General features: G+C 46.5%; 1 protein-coding gene across 2 annotated transcripts in view; it reads left to right on the top strand.

The window, feature by feature from the left end:
• Positions 1 to 1,696: 1,696 nt before the first annotated feature.
• The window catches only part of FOXO3 (forkhead box O3), a 119,139-nt gene continuing 102,059 nt past the window's right edge, over positions 1,697 to 18,776 (top strand). The window contains exons 1-2 of one of the 2 annotated variants that reach the window (XM_080664230.1): positions 1,697 to 2,122; positions 3,201 to 3,948. In XM_080664230.1, the coding sequence (XP_080520356.1) occupies positions 3,328 to 3,948 (621 nt within the window). In that variant the 5' untranslated portion in view covers positions 1,697 to 2,122; positions 3,201 to 3,327. The remainder of the gene's footprint in view (positions 2,123 to 3,200; positions 3,949 to 18,776) is intronic. The other variant, XM_080664231.1, reaches the window with a different exon arrangement.

The following is an 18,776-nucleotide window of genomic DNA, read 5'->3' as shown; positions in this document are numbered from 1 at the left end:
CCAAGGCTTGGACAGAGCGTGAAACTCACTATCCAGCTTCCCGGCCCAAGCTTCGGACTGAGCCGGAAGCCCGCAGTGGAGACAGCCTCGATGGCCAGCAAACAGCGCCCTCGGGAAGCCGCGGTGTGGGCCCCGCCGCGTCCCCCAGCTAGAGCGGCGGCTCCAAGCTCCCGCCACTCTCCCGCGCAGCCAGCACTACATTCCATTTAAAAATAACACCCACGTGCGCTGGTAAACAAGCGCGCGCAGTTGGCGGTGCCGCGCGCTCCAGGCAAGCCAGTGCGGCGCGCGCCCGCCCTCCTCCCGCACGTGTCAGCCAACTCCCCCCGCGCCCTTCGGGCGCAGCTCAGGCTCCTCCCCCTCGGCTGGCCGCGTGCCGCCCCCGAGCGCCTGGGCTCCCAGGCCCGTGTGATGCCAGGCGCTCTCCGCTGAGTGCTCCTTAACTTTCCTCCTCTGATCCTTCTGCTTCGCGGCGAGACCCATCGCCCCAGGTCTGCTCCTTCCCTCCCGTCACCACTCCAGCCTCTCGCGTCTGCCTCCGGTTAACTTTCCCTCCGCACGCGGAGGGTTGGCTTCTGGTTTCTCCCCTCCTACCTCCCACCACTCCTTAGAATTTTACTCGATTGTTTATTATTTGCTGGAGGGCGGGGGACGGAGAGGAGCGTCTGGGACCTAGAGAATGGTGGCCGCGGCCAGTCAGCGCGCGGCGTGGCTTGACGAGTAAGCGGCGCAGCGAATGGCTTCGCGGTGTGGAGCTCTGGGTCACGCGCGTGTGGATACAATGACATCATCTGTTTGTACGCGTCGAACTAGCTTGGTGCAGGGGCGGGGCCTTACGTCACTTGAGTGACGGGGCCCTGCGCGAAGCCCGGAGCCTGGAGTCGGCCGGGTGGGCGGGCTTCTGCGTAGGCTGGGTTGGGCTTTTTTTGTGTATGGGGCGTTGCGGAGCCCGCTTTAGACTCTATCTCCAGTGAAAGGATTTAAGAAAAAAAAAAAATTAAGTTTTGATGTGCAAGTAGCATGTAGTGCATTCTTAGTGTACAGATGAATGATTTAGGCACTGATAATTGGAAAAAGATTTGTAAAGAGGTCTTTTTAAAAAAAGTAAAAAATGCACAATTAGACGTTTGCAGTCATTTGCAAATTAGAATCAAATTATTTCCCATTCACAATTGTTCAAAATCTGCTCTTGCGTTTAGGAATGGGGGAATAATTTGCCTTTCTTTTTTGAGTTAGTTACACTTCTCTCCTCGTTTGTCATGCAATCCATGAAAAGTGAAACACGATTGCGGTCCGGCGTCCTGGGTAAGAGATTCAGTGCAAACCTCTCGGTGCCGGGTCAAATCTGAGGGCATCAGCTTATCGAAGTCCTGAAGGCTTGACCAACATCTTCACTTGTCAGTATTTCCACGCCGAGGTAACCCTTGCCATCTGCGGTCGGCATCTTATCTCGGGTGTTACTTGGTGTCGGGTTCTAAATGGGAATCGGACACCAGGGCGTACTCAGAGCCCAGCGGAGGACGCTCTTGACGGGGACCCTGGGTGCTAGGCGCCCTGCCCCGAGTCAAGGATACCAATCAACTGCACTAGTAAAGCGTTTGGGGCTCTGCGCTCCCTCTACCTTCTTCTCCTGAGCCCGCACCGCGCTTTGTTGTCGTAGAGGCTCTGGGGCAGGGAGGAGGATCCCGGCGAAGAAGGCTGCGGGAGCCCGCCGAGTCCTGGCCCGCGGCGCGCGCCGGGACACCCACGCCTGCAGCCCGGCGAAGCCGAGCCGCGCAGGCGCGCACGCGAGCGCACAGACACACACGGACACCAGCACTCCCCGGCTCGCCGCCCAGCCCTCCCCCTGGGCGGAGACCCACCCGCCCGCCGTCATCTTAGGTTGAGGCACCCTGCGTGTGTCTATAACTTTGTGCTGCTGCCGCGGCCGCCCTGCTCGTGGAAGGGAAGAGGAGGAATGTGGAAGGCGGCGGCGCGCAGGCTGACAGGCGGTTCCTCAGGCGGGCTGCGGTGGCGTCCGGAGCGCCTCTCCTTCGCCAAGGTTGCGCGACCCTTCGCCGTGCCCCGGGCCCGCGCGGGATTGTGCGTCCTCTCCCCTCGTCCCTGAAGGGAAGGAACCGAGGTAGGCGCCGGAGCTGTGCAGCGGGGCGGCCGCCTTCCCGGTGACTCCGGATCTGCTTCCGAGCTGGGCCAGGCGCTTCCCTTTTCCCTCCCCGTGACTCGGTTTGCGCGCCCCTCTTCTCTCCGGCTAGTGTTTTTAAAGGACTTGTGCGAAGGGGGGAAAACTGTCAAGATGGCAGCAGCGGGAGCAAGGAGGTGATGAACGTGCTGGTCCGGGTTTTCTTGCGACCCGGGAGACTTGGCGCTTCCCGACCTGTTGGAAGATTTATGTTCTGACTTGCCCCCCCCCCCCCCCGTCCTTTACTGGGAAAGGGGTGGAGGGTAGAGCGTCTGTGAGAAAATAAACCACACAAAACCCCAAAGTAGCCCTTTTTGCTAAGCTCGACCCTTTGCGAACACCCGTCAAGCTGCTTGCCCCCCTTCTTCCCGTATTTTCTTTTTTTTTGGAAGTGACAAGGGCCCGTCTGCACTCGGATCCGCGTTCGCCCTCGCGGCCCGCGGGCGAAGAGGGGAGAAGGGGGCTGCCTGCGCTGTCCCCGGCCTTGGGCCCGTCTCCTAGGAGGGGGTTGACAGGGGGGCGCGGTGGTTGCAGGACCGGGGAGGCGGAGAGGAGCCGAAGACGCCAGACTTCGGCCGCGGCGCCGCGGGAAGCACTTGAACGGGCCCGAGCGAAACATAAACAAATGCACGCCCGCCTGAGCTCGGGCTCGAGTGAGGCTAGGCTGCGCCAGCTCCCGTGCTGCCCGCTTTAAAGGCGCGGTCCGCGCCCCTCCCCCGTCCCGCCCCTCCCCCTTCGTCCCCGCCCAGCACCTAGCCCCGGAGACCTGCAGATCTGGCGGCGGCGGGGGGAGGGTGCTACCCCGTGCGAGCCCGTCGATTTGCCTGCGTCTCCCCCGCGGCCTGACCAGGGGGCGGTGTCTGCTGCGCCAGGTTCGGGGCGCACGTCTGCAAGTCTGCCTGCTCCTGGAAGGCGGGCGCGGTGCGGTCGGGAAGCGGCGCGGCAGCTGAAGACTTGCCGAGGACTGGGCTCCAGACCAGGATAACCAACTCCCCTTTTTTCTCCACTCGTACTTCCCCAGGCGGCGGCAGTAGCGGCGGCGGCGCCCGGGAGTCCTAGCCTTCGCAGCGTCCCCGTCCCTCCCCCGTCGCACCCCGCCCGGGCAGAGAAGGGAGCGCGAGAGCCCGAGCCGCGGGCGGGCGGCGAAGATGGCAGAGGCGCCGGCCTCCCCGGCCCCGCTCTCTCCGCTCGAAGTGGAGCTGGACCCGGAGTTCGAGCCGCAGAGCCGACCGCGCTCCTGTACGTGGCCCCTGCAGAGGCCGGAGCTCCAGGGAAGCCCGGCCAAACCCTCGGGGGAGGCGGCCGCTGATTCCATGATCCCCGAGGAGGAGGACGATGAAGACGACGAGGACGGCGGCGGTAGGGCCGGCTCGGCCATGGCGATCGGCGGCGGCGGCGGGAGCAGCACGCTGGGAGCCGGGATGCTCCTTGAGGACTCGGCTCGGCTGCTGGCTCCCGGAGGGCAGGACCCGGGGTCTGGGCCAGCCCCCGCGGCGGGCGCGCTGAGCGGAGGGACACAGACGCCGCTGCAGCCTCAGCAGCCACTGCCACCACCGCAGCCGGGGGCGGCTGGGGGCTCCGGGCAGCCAAGGAAATGCTCGTCGCGGCGGAACGCCTGGGGGAACCTGTCCTACGCCGACCTGATCACTCGCGCCATCCAGAGCTCCCCGGACCAACGGCTCACTCTGTCCCAGATCTACGAGTGGATGGTGCGCTGCGTGCCCTACTTCAATGATAAGGGCGACAGCAACAGCTCTGCGGGCTGGAAGGTGCGTACCTATCTCCGGCGGGTGGTGGGACTCGCCGGCCTCCTGCGCAGCGCCAGACTCCCCTTCGCTTCGTCGAGCGCGCCTACCGGCGTTGGGGACTGGGGTTGGCAGAGAGCCTAGGCTGTGGGTCTTTGAGGAGTTTTGTGTGACCCCAAAGGAAAGGTACCTGGGGCGGCAGAGGGGAAGGAGGCTCCCTGGGAAGTTTCAGGCATGGCCAGGTTCTGAGAAGGGGCAAGGGACTTGGGAGAGAGAAGGACAGACGGGCAAGAGTGCTTTTGCTGTATTCCCGGACAGCGCGGAGCAGGTAGGTCCGAGGCCAACTTTGGAGTAGAATTCACCATAGTGGGGGTGCGGCGAGGACGCTGCGGTTGGAGTGCGGGGACGTGGGTTGTGTTTGGAACTCAGTGCCTGGAGGAGGAGTTGGATTTGAGTTTTCCAGGAGCTTGGTGCATTGTCACTAGCTAGGTGAGAACCCTTGGGTCCAAGTTTTGGGCTTGTGGGTGTTAACTTCCGCAGGCATGAAGACATCAGTAGAAAAACCAGTGGTTGCAAACATTTCCCTGGCGGGCTCTCTGTTAACACCTTTATTGCTCAGAGAGGTCTTTTCAGTGAATCTGTCCCCAGTAGCCTCTGAGATGTTCTGGGGTCTGGAAGAGGTCAGCTCTGCCATCTCAACGCGGTGTGGCCGCACCTGCTGCTCCGGCTGAGGCCTGGACTCTGGCCTTGTTTGAGGTGGGGTCCAGGTGTGGAGGCCTGGAGGCCCGGTGCCTCACTTAGGCCTTTGGAAGGGAGGTTTGGTGGCAGGGCTAGGCTGTAATGGCTTCTACCAATAAGTGAACCTGAAGAGAGGCTCTCTACTGTTCCTTTTCAGCCTCTTGGGGGCACTGGACACGTGGTAGGGAGAGAGGTGTGGAAAGGCCTATGATGTAATGACTTCCTGCAGTTGGGCATCGAAAGAGATTAGCTCCTGTGCCCTTGCTGATACCCAGCTGCTTAGCTCCTCCTGGCTCCTTCCCCCAAGATATGAATGTCAGTGCCAGGCAAAAGAGACTCCTGCGCATTTGGAGATACTGATTGCTTATCAGTTGCTTCTATTTGCAATTAGTTGCTGCTTTTTTTTTTTTTTTTCAATTAAAGAGTTAGTTGCTTCTTCCTTCTGTCCCTTCCTTTATTGTCTTTGGGGAGCCTTGTATCTTCCTGGGTTTCAATAGGTGTATAAAATAACATGTAGTGGAGAATTGAAGCGTTGGAGAGGAGGCTGTATATGAAAAACTAAATAATTTAGTGTATTGAGTTTTAACTTGCTTAAAAATAAAACCCTTGTAAAGTTCCTTAAAAAATTATGGCCAGTATTGGAGAGGCCTTGTTTAAATTTAAACCTTATTTAGATTAAACAAACTTTAAAAGCAAAATGTGTGCTTTAATATTATTCCACAAATCTGTTTCATTTCCTTTAACAAATGCTGACAGTATGAATGCTACATATGATTTAATTTTATTGCTTTGCAAAGGAGTGCCAGTTGTGTGATATGAGGGCTTTTTAGAGAAAGGCCGAGAGTTCTGTTTCACAGCAGTGCTAATGTGATACCTTTTAAAATTGAGTTTCCAAGTGGTTAGCAAGGGTTAATCTCAGTGTACAGTATCAGGAAGGGGTGAGTTTACAGGATCTAAGAAGATAGATTTGGGGTTTTGGAGTATTTTTCAAATTTCTCACACTTGGAATTTAGTCCTGCATGTTTTGAATTTGGTGCATAGATACTATTAATTGCAAGTTAGCTAACTTTCAAGTTAGTTAATAAAGTTAAAGTAGGAAGGGTTTTCAGCTTTCCTATGATTTTACCATTAAGAAGTAATTTCATGCTATTGTGCTTATAGGTAAAATAACAGTTTGATAACATTTGATTTAAAAAAATAATTATGTGAGAAAGTGGTATTATCAAAAGTAACTATGAATTGCTAATTATATTTTTATTATAGCTTGCACAATTTGCAGTAGAGATTTTGGGCCTAGTCATAAACTTGGTGGTTTTATGTCCTGAACATTTTTTGGTCTCATAGTTCCTTTTTTCTTTCTTGGCTGTCTTATTTCTCTTTAACCAAAATTTTATGAAATATTGTAAATTGAAACTCAAGCCTTAATATGTTTAATACAAGGCAGACATTTTATGATTATTTTTACTGTAAATGGTTACATCAGTTCCACTTGCGAGTATTATGTGATAACTAATTCTTGAAGACTATAGGGATATCATTTAAAGAGTTTTTGTAAGATGACCTTTATCAAAAGATGCAGCCATGCAAGAACTTCCAAATCTTTGATGATGGAGAAGGCCCTTTGAAACTGGGGCTGGTTTCATATTCTGATTATGACTCCTAGCCAACCCTATTTGTGCTTGTGGTTTAGTGGGGGCAGAGAAGAGGGAAAAGGGAGAGGTCAGGAGCTGATTGTGACCCATATTCATGGGTCCAAGTTTCAGGAGTTGAATCCTATCATGATTAGTCATTTTGGAAGCATCTGTGTGCATTTAAACCACATTACTTTCATTCTGAGTTATGTATTTGAGTTTTTAACCTCTAAAAATGTCTAGAATTCAGGTTACTGTCTCCTAGACATGTGTGTACATAGGCACAGTATGCAGGGTCCAGGCCTTACTTCTTTTGTGACTTTTTGGGCCATTGCATTATGAGAGCCTGTTACCAGTATTATGACCCTAAGGTCATAGAATGAAAGAGGCCTTGGGGATCAGAATTGAATCAGTGGTTTGAAGTCCTGGTTGCATGTTAAAATCACCCGAGAGCCTTTAATAAATATCGATACCCAGAGAACCTGATTTAATTGTGCTGGTGGGTGGATTAGTGTTTATTGTTTAGGGAGGGAGGGAGGTTTGAAGTTTCTCAGGTGATTCTAACATACAGCCAGGATGAGGTTTGTTGATCTAGTTCAGTGGTCAGCAAACTCATTAGTCAACAGAGCCAAATATCAACAGTACAACGATTGAAATTTCTTTTGAGAGCCAAATTTTTTAAACTTAAACTATATAGGTAGGTACATTGTTATTAACTTAATTAGGGTACTCCTTCGATCGCAATGTATGTGCGCGCCCGCACGTGGTATTTTGTGTAAGAGCCACACTCAAGGGGCCAAAGAGCCACATGTGGCTTGCAAGCCGCAGTTTGCCAACTACTGATCTAGTTCAACTCTTTATTTAATAGGCGAAGAACCGGATTCTTGAAGTTAATGACTTTTCTAAGATCACACAGCTAGTTAGTACAGAGGTAATTAGTAGTCGCAGTTCTAGAGATCTTTGTTCTTAATCACACGGTTTTCCTCTTTAAATTGATCTTTTTAAAAGTCATTTACTAAGTAACTAGTGTAGCCTTAACATAAGTAGAGGTTGCTTTCTTGAAAAACATATTTGCCTCTCAATCTAGTCTTTGTTATTATTTCAGCATCAGAAAGACAGATGAATGTTGATGGAGGCCAAGGAGTGCATCCTGTTTGTAGAGCTGTCCAGTGCCTATCAGTATGCATATTTGGGAACTATGACGTGATAAAGGTGGCAAAAAAAAAAAAAAAAAAAAGGGATAGCATTTTAACAAAAAGAGGATGTTCTTGGTTAACTTAGGTTTGTCAGATACCTGCTGTGCCAGGGAGAAAGGTGATGGCTATCTCACAGGTTCCCTTACCTCAGGCATTAAAGTAGAAGCGAATAGTCAGATGTGGTTAAGAGGGGAAAAGGTTACATTTCCTTTAATTCCCATTAAACTTACTTGCACTGCACCCATAATTAAACTGTTGAGAGTGGTTCCTCCTGACTTGGGCAGACCTCTAGGACTCCAGCGTTTACCTTGGAAGGCCTGTTTACCACTTGTCTCCTACATGCACGCACACACCTGCATCGCCCATGGATCAGGGCACTGCGATATTATGCAGCCATGAGTTTCTGTGGTGGCTCACAGAGTTTCACAAATGTAGGGTACTTCTGCAGAGGGTGATTCTTCAGGAGACCGAGTCTGCCTTCGTAGGATAATGTGCACTCTTAGAGCGTCTTCCCAAGGTGGAGAGATGAGGGCCGACCTGCCACATAAATCTTGTTTATGTGCCCACTGTTCCAGTTTTTTTTTAGATTAATGCATTCAGTTCCCTTTCAACATACTGTATTAAGAAAATGTTATTTTAACTGCACTTTTTTTTGGTTAAAAATACATATTTAAAGTTTCAAAATGACAAAATCATAATAATTCCATATTGTCTCATAATTTTGACCTTAGTCACCTTTGGAGTAACTCAGCAAAGGGCCAGTTATGGTGGTGTGTGAGGAATCTTTCTTCTGCTGGGCGCATGTTGCCAACATGCTATTTTGTAATTTCCTTTGGCAGTACTGTCATCGTCAGTGATTCTCAACTAATATACTTCCTCTTCCTACAGCAGCAATACACTAGGGGGACTGTTTTCCTCTTTTTCAAAGCTGTGTCATTGACCTGTGAAGTGAAGAAATTGGCCCTTTTGGACTTTGATCTGTGAGCCCTATGTAGCAGAGAGACTCTTTAAAAAAGAAGCGAAGTGTTTGTTCTGATATGTTTATCTCCTTAGAAAATGAAATGAAACTATGCAGACTTATTTTTAGGAGCTTTTAGGAGAGTTCTATTTTAAGAGACTGACACCATACAAGAACATCTTGTAGTTAAACTTTTTAATACTCGTGATTCTTACTTAAAACCTGCAAGATATTTTTATTTGGTAAGTTAATGAAGAGGCCTTGTGCCACTAAAAAGTCATTTACTTGCTCTGGAAAAGTTAAGCAGACTCCATCCATCCAAAGGTCTTGATTAAAAAGTGCAAAGATAAAAGACTATTTAGGCGTGTGAGTTCTGGTGAGGTATCCCACTTACTCATTGCTTATTCCTGAAGCCGGAGAGATTATGGGATTTATTTTGTTTTCATACACATTGATCTTGCCTGTAGGGAACAACCTTGATCCTATTCTTGACTCCTCATTTTTCTCCACACCTTTTCCTGTATCATAAATTGAGGGGTCCTGAAGATTCACTTTGGCTTTTTGCTGCTAAAAAAGTACTTTGGGATGACATACATACAGGTGAGTGAGGATCAGCAGATATTATAGCTGAGGTACAGTAAGTGAGTAAAAGATTGGGAAGAGAAAATCCTTTTTACCCATTTGCATCACATGCCATTTCATTCATTCAGCAAATATTTATGAGAGGCATACTGTGTGCAGGGTGTTCTGCTGGCCCCAGAGATCTAGTAGTAGCATAAGACAAATAAGGTTTCAGTTCACAGGAGTTCACAGTCTATTGGGGGAAGACAGAAAATAAACATGCAAATATGTGCTCTGTGAACTTGTCCTTATTGTCCATTCTCTTGCCTTTTTTCACATGTGTACTTCTGCTTTCCCTAGTGTTTCAGCTCTGCAAATGCCAAAGTTGGTGCTGAGCTCTGGCTTGAAGCTGGCCTTTAATTCTCTGCAGATTATTTTCAGCTTGCTTTGGAGATGCAAGGCCACTGTAACATACTGCTGCAGTTCGGGAGAAGCTGGACTCTCCCAAATGCACCTAGATTAGAGCATATCTGGGGCCCTGGACTGATCTGGGAGCCCCAATTTCTGTCTCGTGGGACTGACCTCCCCCTGGAGTGGGTGTGGAGCCTTGATACAAACGAACTCATCTGCAACTGTTCTTGCCTCCAATTCAGAACTAAAGGAGGTCTTAGAGAGCATCTAACTATTTTACAGGTGAAGAAACAGAGTTAAGTGTGTCCTCGTGAGCCCAGAGCACTGCTGTTCAGTAATGTCTGCTGCTAACCCTTGTGGTTTCACAGCTATTCGTGCCAGGGCCTCCATTTCTGCAAAGTCTTACTTCATTTGCTCCTATCTGCTCCCCTCCCCCTCCTCTAGGCTGGCTCACACAGAGTGGCTGTGTTTCTCTTTTTTTCATTCTCAGCTCACCTTGCTGAAAAGGCCTACTTTATCCACCCCACCCACCCCTGACTCCTGCCTGTTTCTTTTGTCATTTTTCTGTAACTCCTGTATATTCCCAAGTACAGTGTAAGAGCCTTGAGAGAGCACGCAATGTGTCTACCAAACAAATAAGTGTTTCTGATACTTGGAGCTGCTTTTGGGATCACCATGTCCTGAGCTCATGAGGGGATAGCCTTTTCTGGGGTTTGACACTGAAAGCGAATGTGACTCAGGAGTTAGGTTATGTCACATGCTAGAGTCTTTGGATACTTGTAGCTATGAAGGTGGCCCAAATCTTTGACCTGCTAGTATTGATGTTGATATGATGTAGTGTAATTATGAAATGATGCTCTGCTATTAAAGGCATTTCTCACAGTGTCTTGTTTCCTACTGTAGACGTCCCTGAAAAAACTTGATCAGTGCCAGTCACAACCCCTCACAGAAACTGAGGGAAACCTGATCTTGGGATGACCTTTCATTAAGAGAAAGTTGATACCTAACCTGTCACCTATGTGTGTATCCCACTTTATGCAGCATCAATATGTACTGTCTAGAAAGAGTCGCCATGGAATGGTTCTGCCTCAAATTTACGTATCCACTTATAGGAGCCAAGTTGTATAAAGCTAAGTTGTCCATAATGTTCTGCATTTGGGGGCATCAGTCTCAGACGTGCTTGAAGTTTTATGTGCATGGATTGGAAAATAGATGTCACATATGAAAGGAGAAGAGAAAGCAAGCAGTCTTTTCCAGAGGGACCTTTTCAGGGGGCCGGTCTGTAGCTCTTTGGAGGTAGTTTTCTGAACAGGTGGTTAGGCCAGTGATTGTGATAAAAGACCCCAATTTTGATCACATCACCGCCACAGACAAACTCAGTACCTTTAACCATTTATTCTTAACCAAACAACTCCTATTTCTTAGCATCACAATTTCCCCAATTGGAAAAGAAGTAAAATAGCAGGTATTCATAGATTTTTTTAAAATTTAAATTCTTAATTGTTCCATAGACTATTGTGATGTATTGCTCCATCAGTTTCCCATGAGTTGAGAGGATGGTAAAACATAAATATATGATTGGAGTACTCTGGGCTTTTCTAGAGTGTGCGTCTTCCACTCTTCAGTCGGACTTTTTTTTTGAGACTTTTGTCTTGAGATTTTTTTTCTTTGTAGTGCGGCAGTTAACTAGTATGGGATAACATTACAAAATGAAATGGACTAACTTCTCTGATGGGCTGAGGTCCTTCCAGTAATTTGCTACTCAGGTAATTCCTTATGGTGAAGATGACAGGTTAACTTCTGGGAGTTCACCAGATCTGCCTGTCCAGATGCACCCCAATCCTGCAGTGGAGAGGTGAACTCAGAGCAAGGAAAGCTCCTGGCATCCTCGTGAGAGGGCAAGGCCAATGCAGGAGGTGACTCCTGCCCTAAGCAGATGAACTGCATTAGCTTTCCCCTGGAGTGAATCCATAAAAAAATCCAGCACAGATATCTTTGGGAGTTCTCAGTACATGTTCGTAATTTCTTATTTATTTCTTTTAAGACCTTTATGTGTATGTGGGAGAATTCATGTCATATTTTCCTTTGGATTTAGATAAATTAATAACTTGGTTCCTGATGCCATTGATAATTTATTTTAAAATCAGAGCCAGCAGAGGGAGTACACAGATTTTAAGCTGATCTCAAGTATTTTTCCCCATATAGCTAAAGTGGTACCTTGATTAAAAACAGTCAAGATCTAATCTGTCATGCTTCTGTGCAGGCGTACGTCGTCATGATAAAAGGGTAGCTTGGAAGAGGGGCAGTTAAAAACCTAAGGTAACTTTTTAAAGGAAACCTTGGTCTTCTAAAACTCATGTTCATGTCCCATCCCCAAATAGTTAAATGAAAGCCCTTTTAACTGCAAAATCTCCTCCCCAGCCTTTAATCTTTTTGCTATTCCACTTCTGACGATATATGTGAATGTCCAGCTATACCTAATACCAAATTTCAGAGTATATAATGTGTCCGGATCAGTGTAATCTGTGTTAGTGCTATTTTGGTTGACTTTTGATATTTTCCAAAACTTCAGTTTCCCGTGGGTTGAGAGAATGGTAAAAACTACATCGTTTCCAACTCAGATTTCGTAGTCCTGGATCCACTGGAGATGATAACTTTTGAAATTTTTTACAGTTCTGTGATGCCATAATTTGTCATTTTCGTCCACTTTGCTCCATATTTTGGTGATTTATTTTAATTTGGGAGTTATAGTGGGTTGGAAAGTATCCCTTCCAAAATTCGTATCTACCTGGAACCGTAGAATGAGACCTCATTTGGAAATAGGCTCTTTCCAGAGGTAATTGGTTAAATTAAGATGAGGTCATACTGGACTAGGGTGGGCCCTAATTTCAATGACTGGTTTCCTTGAGAGAAGAGGGGAGGACACTGGATGTGGAGAAGGCCAAGAGAAGGCTGAGGCAAAGAGTGATGCAGTTACCAGTCCAGGAGCACCGGAGGAGGCAAGGCAGGATCCTGTCCTGGAGCTTTCAGAGGGGGATGGCCCTGCCAGCACCTGGAGTTTGGACTTGCAGCACTGAGAGAATGAATTTTTGGTTTTTGAAGCCCCTAAATTTGTAGTAACTTGTTGTACTAACATTAGGACACAGAAGCACAGGGATGGAAGAGAGGGACAGGCAGGGTTGCAGATAGAGAATAAAGTTTTAATTAGATTAGAATTAAAATGTTAATCATTCATAGGCAACTTGCTGGTAACTTAAATTTCATTCTTTATCCTGCTGTGAGGGGAAGCAGGGAGGCATGAGTTCTCCTTGATTTCCTAATTAGAACTATTAGGACTTTCCCCTTCCTCTCATTTCTGCTATGGTTTGTCCTCGGCTCCCTCTCCACTTCCCTTACTGAATTTCTTCTTGGCCCAGTTTGGGAAGCTGATGGTGTGGCTTCACAGTCCTTGTGGAGTACGGGCTGTGAGATTTACAGTACGGCCATGGGGTTTGGATGACAGCTTTGGCCTAGAACAGCCAGCCTTCCAGGCTCCTCATTGGAAGGAGGTGTTGAAGCAGGATCCTCTCCTCCCTGTTCCTGTCAGGGCTTGAGAAGATGGAGCCCTGTCAGGTTCATTATCTTCGATGGTGGTTCAGCTAATCCAGAATCTCTCTAGAGTCCCTCGGCTCCTAATGAACCTCCATCACTGCACAGTTACCGATTGTGTGTGTGTGTGTGATGAGAACTTTTAAGATTTACGCTCGTAACACATTCAAACGTGTAGTATTAACTATAATGTGTCGTGTGTATTATTAACTACAGTCACCTGGTGTATATTTTATCCCCATGCCTTGTTTATTTTATAACTGGAAGTTTATACCTTTTGAAAATAGCTGCTATTTTAAAAGTTGCTACTATATGCCACTTTCTTTACATTATTAACACTAATCCTCGAGTTAATCCTTGGGAGCGCTGTCCTGAATGCTTGTCTTCCAAGTGTGGCTGACTCAGGTAACTAACACCCCTCTCTGTGTTGATGGGAGCGTGGACTTGGACCCGTGACTTAGGCTCCTTCCCTTGATTTTTGCATGAAGGTAGTAACTTCATGGAGTCAGTGCCGGGGCTTTTAGTGGGGGAGCCAGAGGAGTGGCTTTAGAGTTCTTTCAGAAACCTGTTGGTTTGGGGATTCATTTCTGTTTGTCACTGACTTGTGTGACTGTGGTTTACTATGGGTCAGATACAAAGTGTACTATTCAGAACTGTCAGAGTGAGACATGGTGTGTAGAAATCCTGAGGGTTGGGCTGTTATCTCTGAGAAATTCTCCCTTGGGAGAACAGGGTGTCTGTCTCTGCTTCCATAGGCTTTAGGTAGGTAGGTGAATGGAGACACCACCACCAAGAAAAGCAGATTTCAGGGGTGGGGGGAGGCGGTATTTACAAGAAGTTCCTGGCAGAAGTTTGGCTGCGGAATCAGATCTCATAATTAAAGGTATTAAAAATGTTTTGTGAGTGGTTGACTCTTAGCAGTGCAGTTACTAGGGTTTAAAGGCAGGCTGCCAGGCAGAAAATGTTGCATAATGTAAGTTGCTGGCCAGGTTAAAGTGTTTATTTCTGTTGAAGAGCTTACTGCTTTTGTCTTCAAGGTAAAAATATCTATGAGTAGGACCTAAAATGCTGATTTCAATTGGCTGCAGGAATTGCAGAACCCATGTGCCCTGAGATAAAATGTGGCTAGCGGAATACTAATCTCATGTGTGTGTTGGAAAAAATTTCAGAACTCTCAGTTTCATAGTAAAGATAGGTGAGTAGTGTCTGGATTGTGTCCAGAAGATAGACTGAAACCCTATGATAAATGTAGAGCAGGCATAACGGTTCTGTCTGATAACTGAACGGTGTGGGGGAGGGGAGGGGCTGGAGGCAGTTGCAGAAGGTGGCCATGGCCACGGTAGACTTCTAAAGGTACAAATCTGGCTGTAAACCTGAAGTTTAAGGAGAGCATAAAATTATGTCCAATATAATTGCCTGTGAGATGTCTTCTTGCAAATTGGTAGTACATTAGAAAGATCAAGTGGATAGTTATGTCATTAACTCACATAATTCAAGTCTCAAAACTGATTCCCCCTCCCTGAATTGTCCTAATAATTGATTTTGAAAATGATATTTCTTTCATTATAAATTACTTAGGTAACTGCCTTTGTTCCCCATATTTGATACATAATTTTTGGCTGAGTGATGTTCAAAAACTCTTGCTCACCTTCCTCTCCTCTCTTTTTAAAATTTTTATTTTACTTTAATATTTGAAAAAAAATCTCACTATAATAACTGTAATGGCTTTATAAAGTAAAATGCTTTCTCTAGATCTCTCCATCAGAACTTTTCATGTTGGTAAATTCCTGAAAAAATGCACCCAATTTAAAACTCAGTGTTGCTGCAGCTCTTCCAGAGCTGTCACTGGGGCTGCTTGCTACCAGCGTTCCTCTCCCAGCGAAGGACTTGTTAATCTAACCCCTCGTACATTTGTATCTCAGTCTGTATAGGGTACCTCCCCCCCTGCCCCAAGTTGGCAGAATGAGAAGGCATACTTTTATTAACTGGTTATTTTTCAGTACTGTTCCCTTAACAGATTAATTTGCCGGGTATGAATATACCCTGTCATTCAAATAAATAGTGGTCCATGGACTCATTTTTTAAAAATATATTTTACTTATTTTTTACAGAGAGGAAGGGAGAGGGAGCTAGAAAAATCGATGAGAGAGAAACATCAATCAGCTACCTCCCGCACACCACCCACTGGGGATGTGCCCGCAACCAAGGTACATGTCCTTGACTGGAACCGAACCTGGGACCCTTGAGTCCACAGGCCGACGCTCTATCCACTGAGCCAAACCAGTTAGGGCCATGGACTCAGTTTTAAGCAAGGTAATTTCCTTTAGGTAAAAATTGAAACTTTGAGCCTAAGCATTCTTCTGATTTTTGTAACAGAATAATGATCAGTTAGGTCAGGTGCATCATTTGTGTAACCCTGAGAGGCCTGGAATGGGCTATGACAGTGGTCGGCAAACCGCTCTGTTGACTAATGAGTTTGCCGACCAATGGACTAGACCAAATGTTACCGTGTAGTTGGAAGCTGTGAGGATTAGGCAATTGTGGCATATTGTGTGCAAAGAGGTAAAGGGTAGTATATGACACTGGTCGGCAAACTCATTAGTCAACAGAGCGGCAAACGGTGGCTCGCGAGCCGCGGTTTGCCAACCACTGGGCTATGAGAATGTTGTAAGCCTGATTATTTTAAAGTTATCTTTGAGCTGACACCAGTATGAGTGTGCTTGCTTTGGCACACGTGGGCTCTTAGGCTCCTGAGAGAGAACTTCCTAGGTGAGCTGGTATACTTTTCCTGAAATGAGTGGCCTAGATCAGGCCTTCTATCTCCAACCCTGTCCAATAAAGATAAGCTTACAGCCTTCTGCTTGAATAAATGCATGTCCTCTGCTGAACTGAATTATCTAAATCAGTCCTATTTTGTGTCCTCCCTTTCCATAAAGATCCTTATTTCTGGCTGAAAGTGTAGGTCATTTGGGCCGTAGTTAGGCTTTACCACTCTCCTCCTTCACGTCAGTTGCTAAGGAGAAATTTGGCACTTGCTCTTAGGCATCATTTAGTAGGTGTGTTCTTTGGGAGGAAGGGAGAGGTTTATTCCTCTAGTCTTATAAAATCAAGGAATGCTTTGAGTCAGTTTGTGGGCAGTTAGGACTGAGTAAGTGAAGTACCACGTGTTAGGTTAGGAAAGCTAACTTGTGCTAGTGAAACCTCTTCTAAATCGATTTTAAAGTGATTATTTAACAAATGAATGCTTTTATTAAAAATTCTCATTTTTTAGGATGCAGATTTATCTATAGTATAGTTTTCTAGTCAAATAAAAAACTTTGAATTGATGAATCAGTTTCCGCTATTAATGAAGTGGAAATACATCTGGATTTTTCTCTCTGGCCTCCCAGTGTTGATCTTATTGATGTGAGCAGAAATAATTTCACCTGTCTGTCTGTGTTACCTGTCCTGAGATTCCGTGGTCTATTTTGTGTTCATCGTTCTGACTTAAACAGGATCATAAAGCTTTCAAACCTTTCCCCCCCAGCTTGTTACTTCATGCATCTGTGCTACTCGAGAAGGAAGAGGAGAAAATAACTCTATCTTGATTTTATCATCTGCATCACATGATCTTTACAACTTTGAAAACTCATTTGTCAGTGTGGTTACTGGGAGGATAGTTTACCACATGCTCTGAGAGTTACTTCTTCAGTCTCTTCCCTTGCCTTCCCTTTACAGAAAAAAAATTTAATTTTGCTCAGGGATAAATTTTACTGTTTTTTTCTGGTACATGATTTCAAAGTTGATGATTTGTTTGTGAGAAGTTACAGGTCTTTGCCTTGTGTTCCTAGTTATTAACTCCTCTGAAAATAAAAAACAAAATAGTACATCCTGTTAAAAGGGTTTCCTGATAGGTCTTTGGACTGGTACCAGGTCTTTGGCAAATGAGGGCTTCCTTGATCACCTAGCCATTTCTGGTTTTGAACCCAAGACAGCTGACATTGGGTTGATCCTTAAATCCATCTCAGACTAAACGTTTCAGTTTTACTTGTCCTAGTTGTTCCTAGTTGCTCGCTCAGTCTTTTCTCTTTCCTTTTATGTTTCCTGGACATTTTCTAACGGAGGCTTCTCTCTTTCCCATCCACCTATTTTCTCTCTGTGACATTTTCCTGCATCATGGTTTTCAACCTCACTGCATTTGAGAATTACTTAAGGAGTTTTAAAAAACACTTCTGTCTGGGTCCCATCCTAGGCCAGTCAGGTCAGAATCTCCAGGTATAGGGCTTGGGCATTCATGTTTTTAAAGCTCCCATCTGATTTTAATGGATAGTTAGGATTGAGAACCATTGTCTTAGAAAACTGAGAGATCTTGGATGTGGAAGTTATCCACTATTTTTGTATTGACTTCTAGATCTAGTTCCACCTTCTCGTCCATGGGAAGATTACAAGGCGGAGTTTGCTCCCCAGAAGCTCCGTATTAAAAGGAGCACCGTCAATTTGGGATCTAATAGAACAGTTGGCCTCTAGGACAAGGGCATCATTACTTAACAAGCTGTGTTTATCTAGGATCTCCTCCTGTACTTCCTTTCCTATAAATGAATGTGTTTTTTTTAAAGTTTCCAACTCCCACTTGTTTTTCTAGTCTCCACTGGACCCCACTTAACTTATTTTGAAGTTTTCGGAATTTGTTAGAAGAGATGGTGCTATTTCAAGTCATTGCATAAGTCTTGAAAACTGAGACACACAAACTTAGAGTTCCTTCTCTGTGCAACCTGCTCTGATATCCCAGAGGGTCTACTGTAGTCTGGTGCCTCAGTCAGTGGTCCTGTAAGAGTGATCTCCAAATCAGCATCACCCAGGAATATACAGGAATCTGTTAGAAATGCAGATTCTTGGGCCCACCCCAGACACACTGAATCAGAAACTCTGGACCCAACCATCTGTGTTGTAACGAGGTCTCCAGGTACTTCTACTGCAAGTTGAAGTTTGAGAACCACTGCTTGTAAGTCCTTTGCTAAGTCTGGAATTCCTCTGATGACAGCCTAGGAGTCAAAAATCAAAATTCTCATGCCATGCCAAAACCGGTTTGGCTCAGTGGATAGAGCGTCGGCCTGCGGATTGAGGGGTCCCAGGTTCGATTCCGGTCAAGGGCATGTAACTTGGTTGCGGGCACATCCCCAGGAAGAGGTGTGCAGGAGGCAGCTGATCGATGTTTCTCTCTCATCGATGTTTCTGACTATCTATCCCTCTTCCTTCCTCTCTGTAAAAAATCAATAAAATATATTTAAAAAAAAAAATTCTCATGCCATCTTGGCTTCAGAATTCAGACAAGAGTGGGAAAAGATGAACAGCCATGCTGTGGTTGTGTCTGTTGAAATGTAGCAGAGACCTAGCCCCGTGAGTATTCTAGACTCTGACAGAACCTTTTGGCTGTGTAGCTTTGTGTACAGAGCAAGGGCACCGACCTCCCTGCAGGGTAATGAAGGACCTGCTTAGGTACAATGGGGGATCTGAGTGTTCATCCTAGTCACACATTGTGTGCAGAGGATTTCTGTTTAGCTTGGCTTCTTTTTGTTTTCTGATCTTTTCCCCTTGTTTGTTTTGGTCTTTGGGAAATGTTCCTCGTTTTCAGACCAGCATCAGACAGGGGAGTAGTCTCACTGACTCATCCACAGACGGACGTGGGACATGTGGGAGAAAGATAAGATTAAAATGTGCTGGGTGTAATCAGTGTGAGAGGGTGAGTGAAGGGAAAGTGATGCAGCTCTTGTGACGAGGCCAGAGGCGAGG

Source organism: Plecotus auritus, assembly GCF_963455305.1.
Source record: "Plecotus auritus genome assembly, chromosome: 4".
In the NCBI taxonomy this organism is placed as follows: Eukaryota; Metazoa; Chordata; class Mammalia; order Chiroptera; family Vespertilionidae; genus Plecotus; species Plecotus auritus.
Note: the sequence above shows the minus strand (reverse complement) of the source record. Positions and strands in the feature narration are given on the sequence as shown.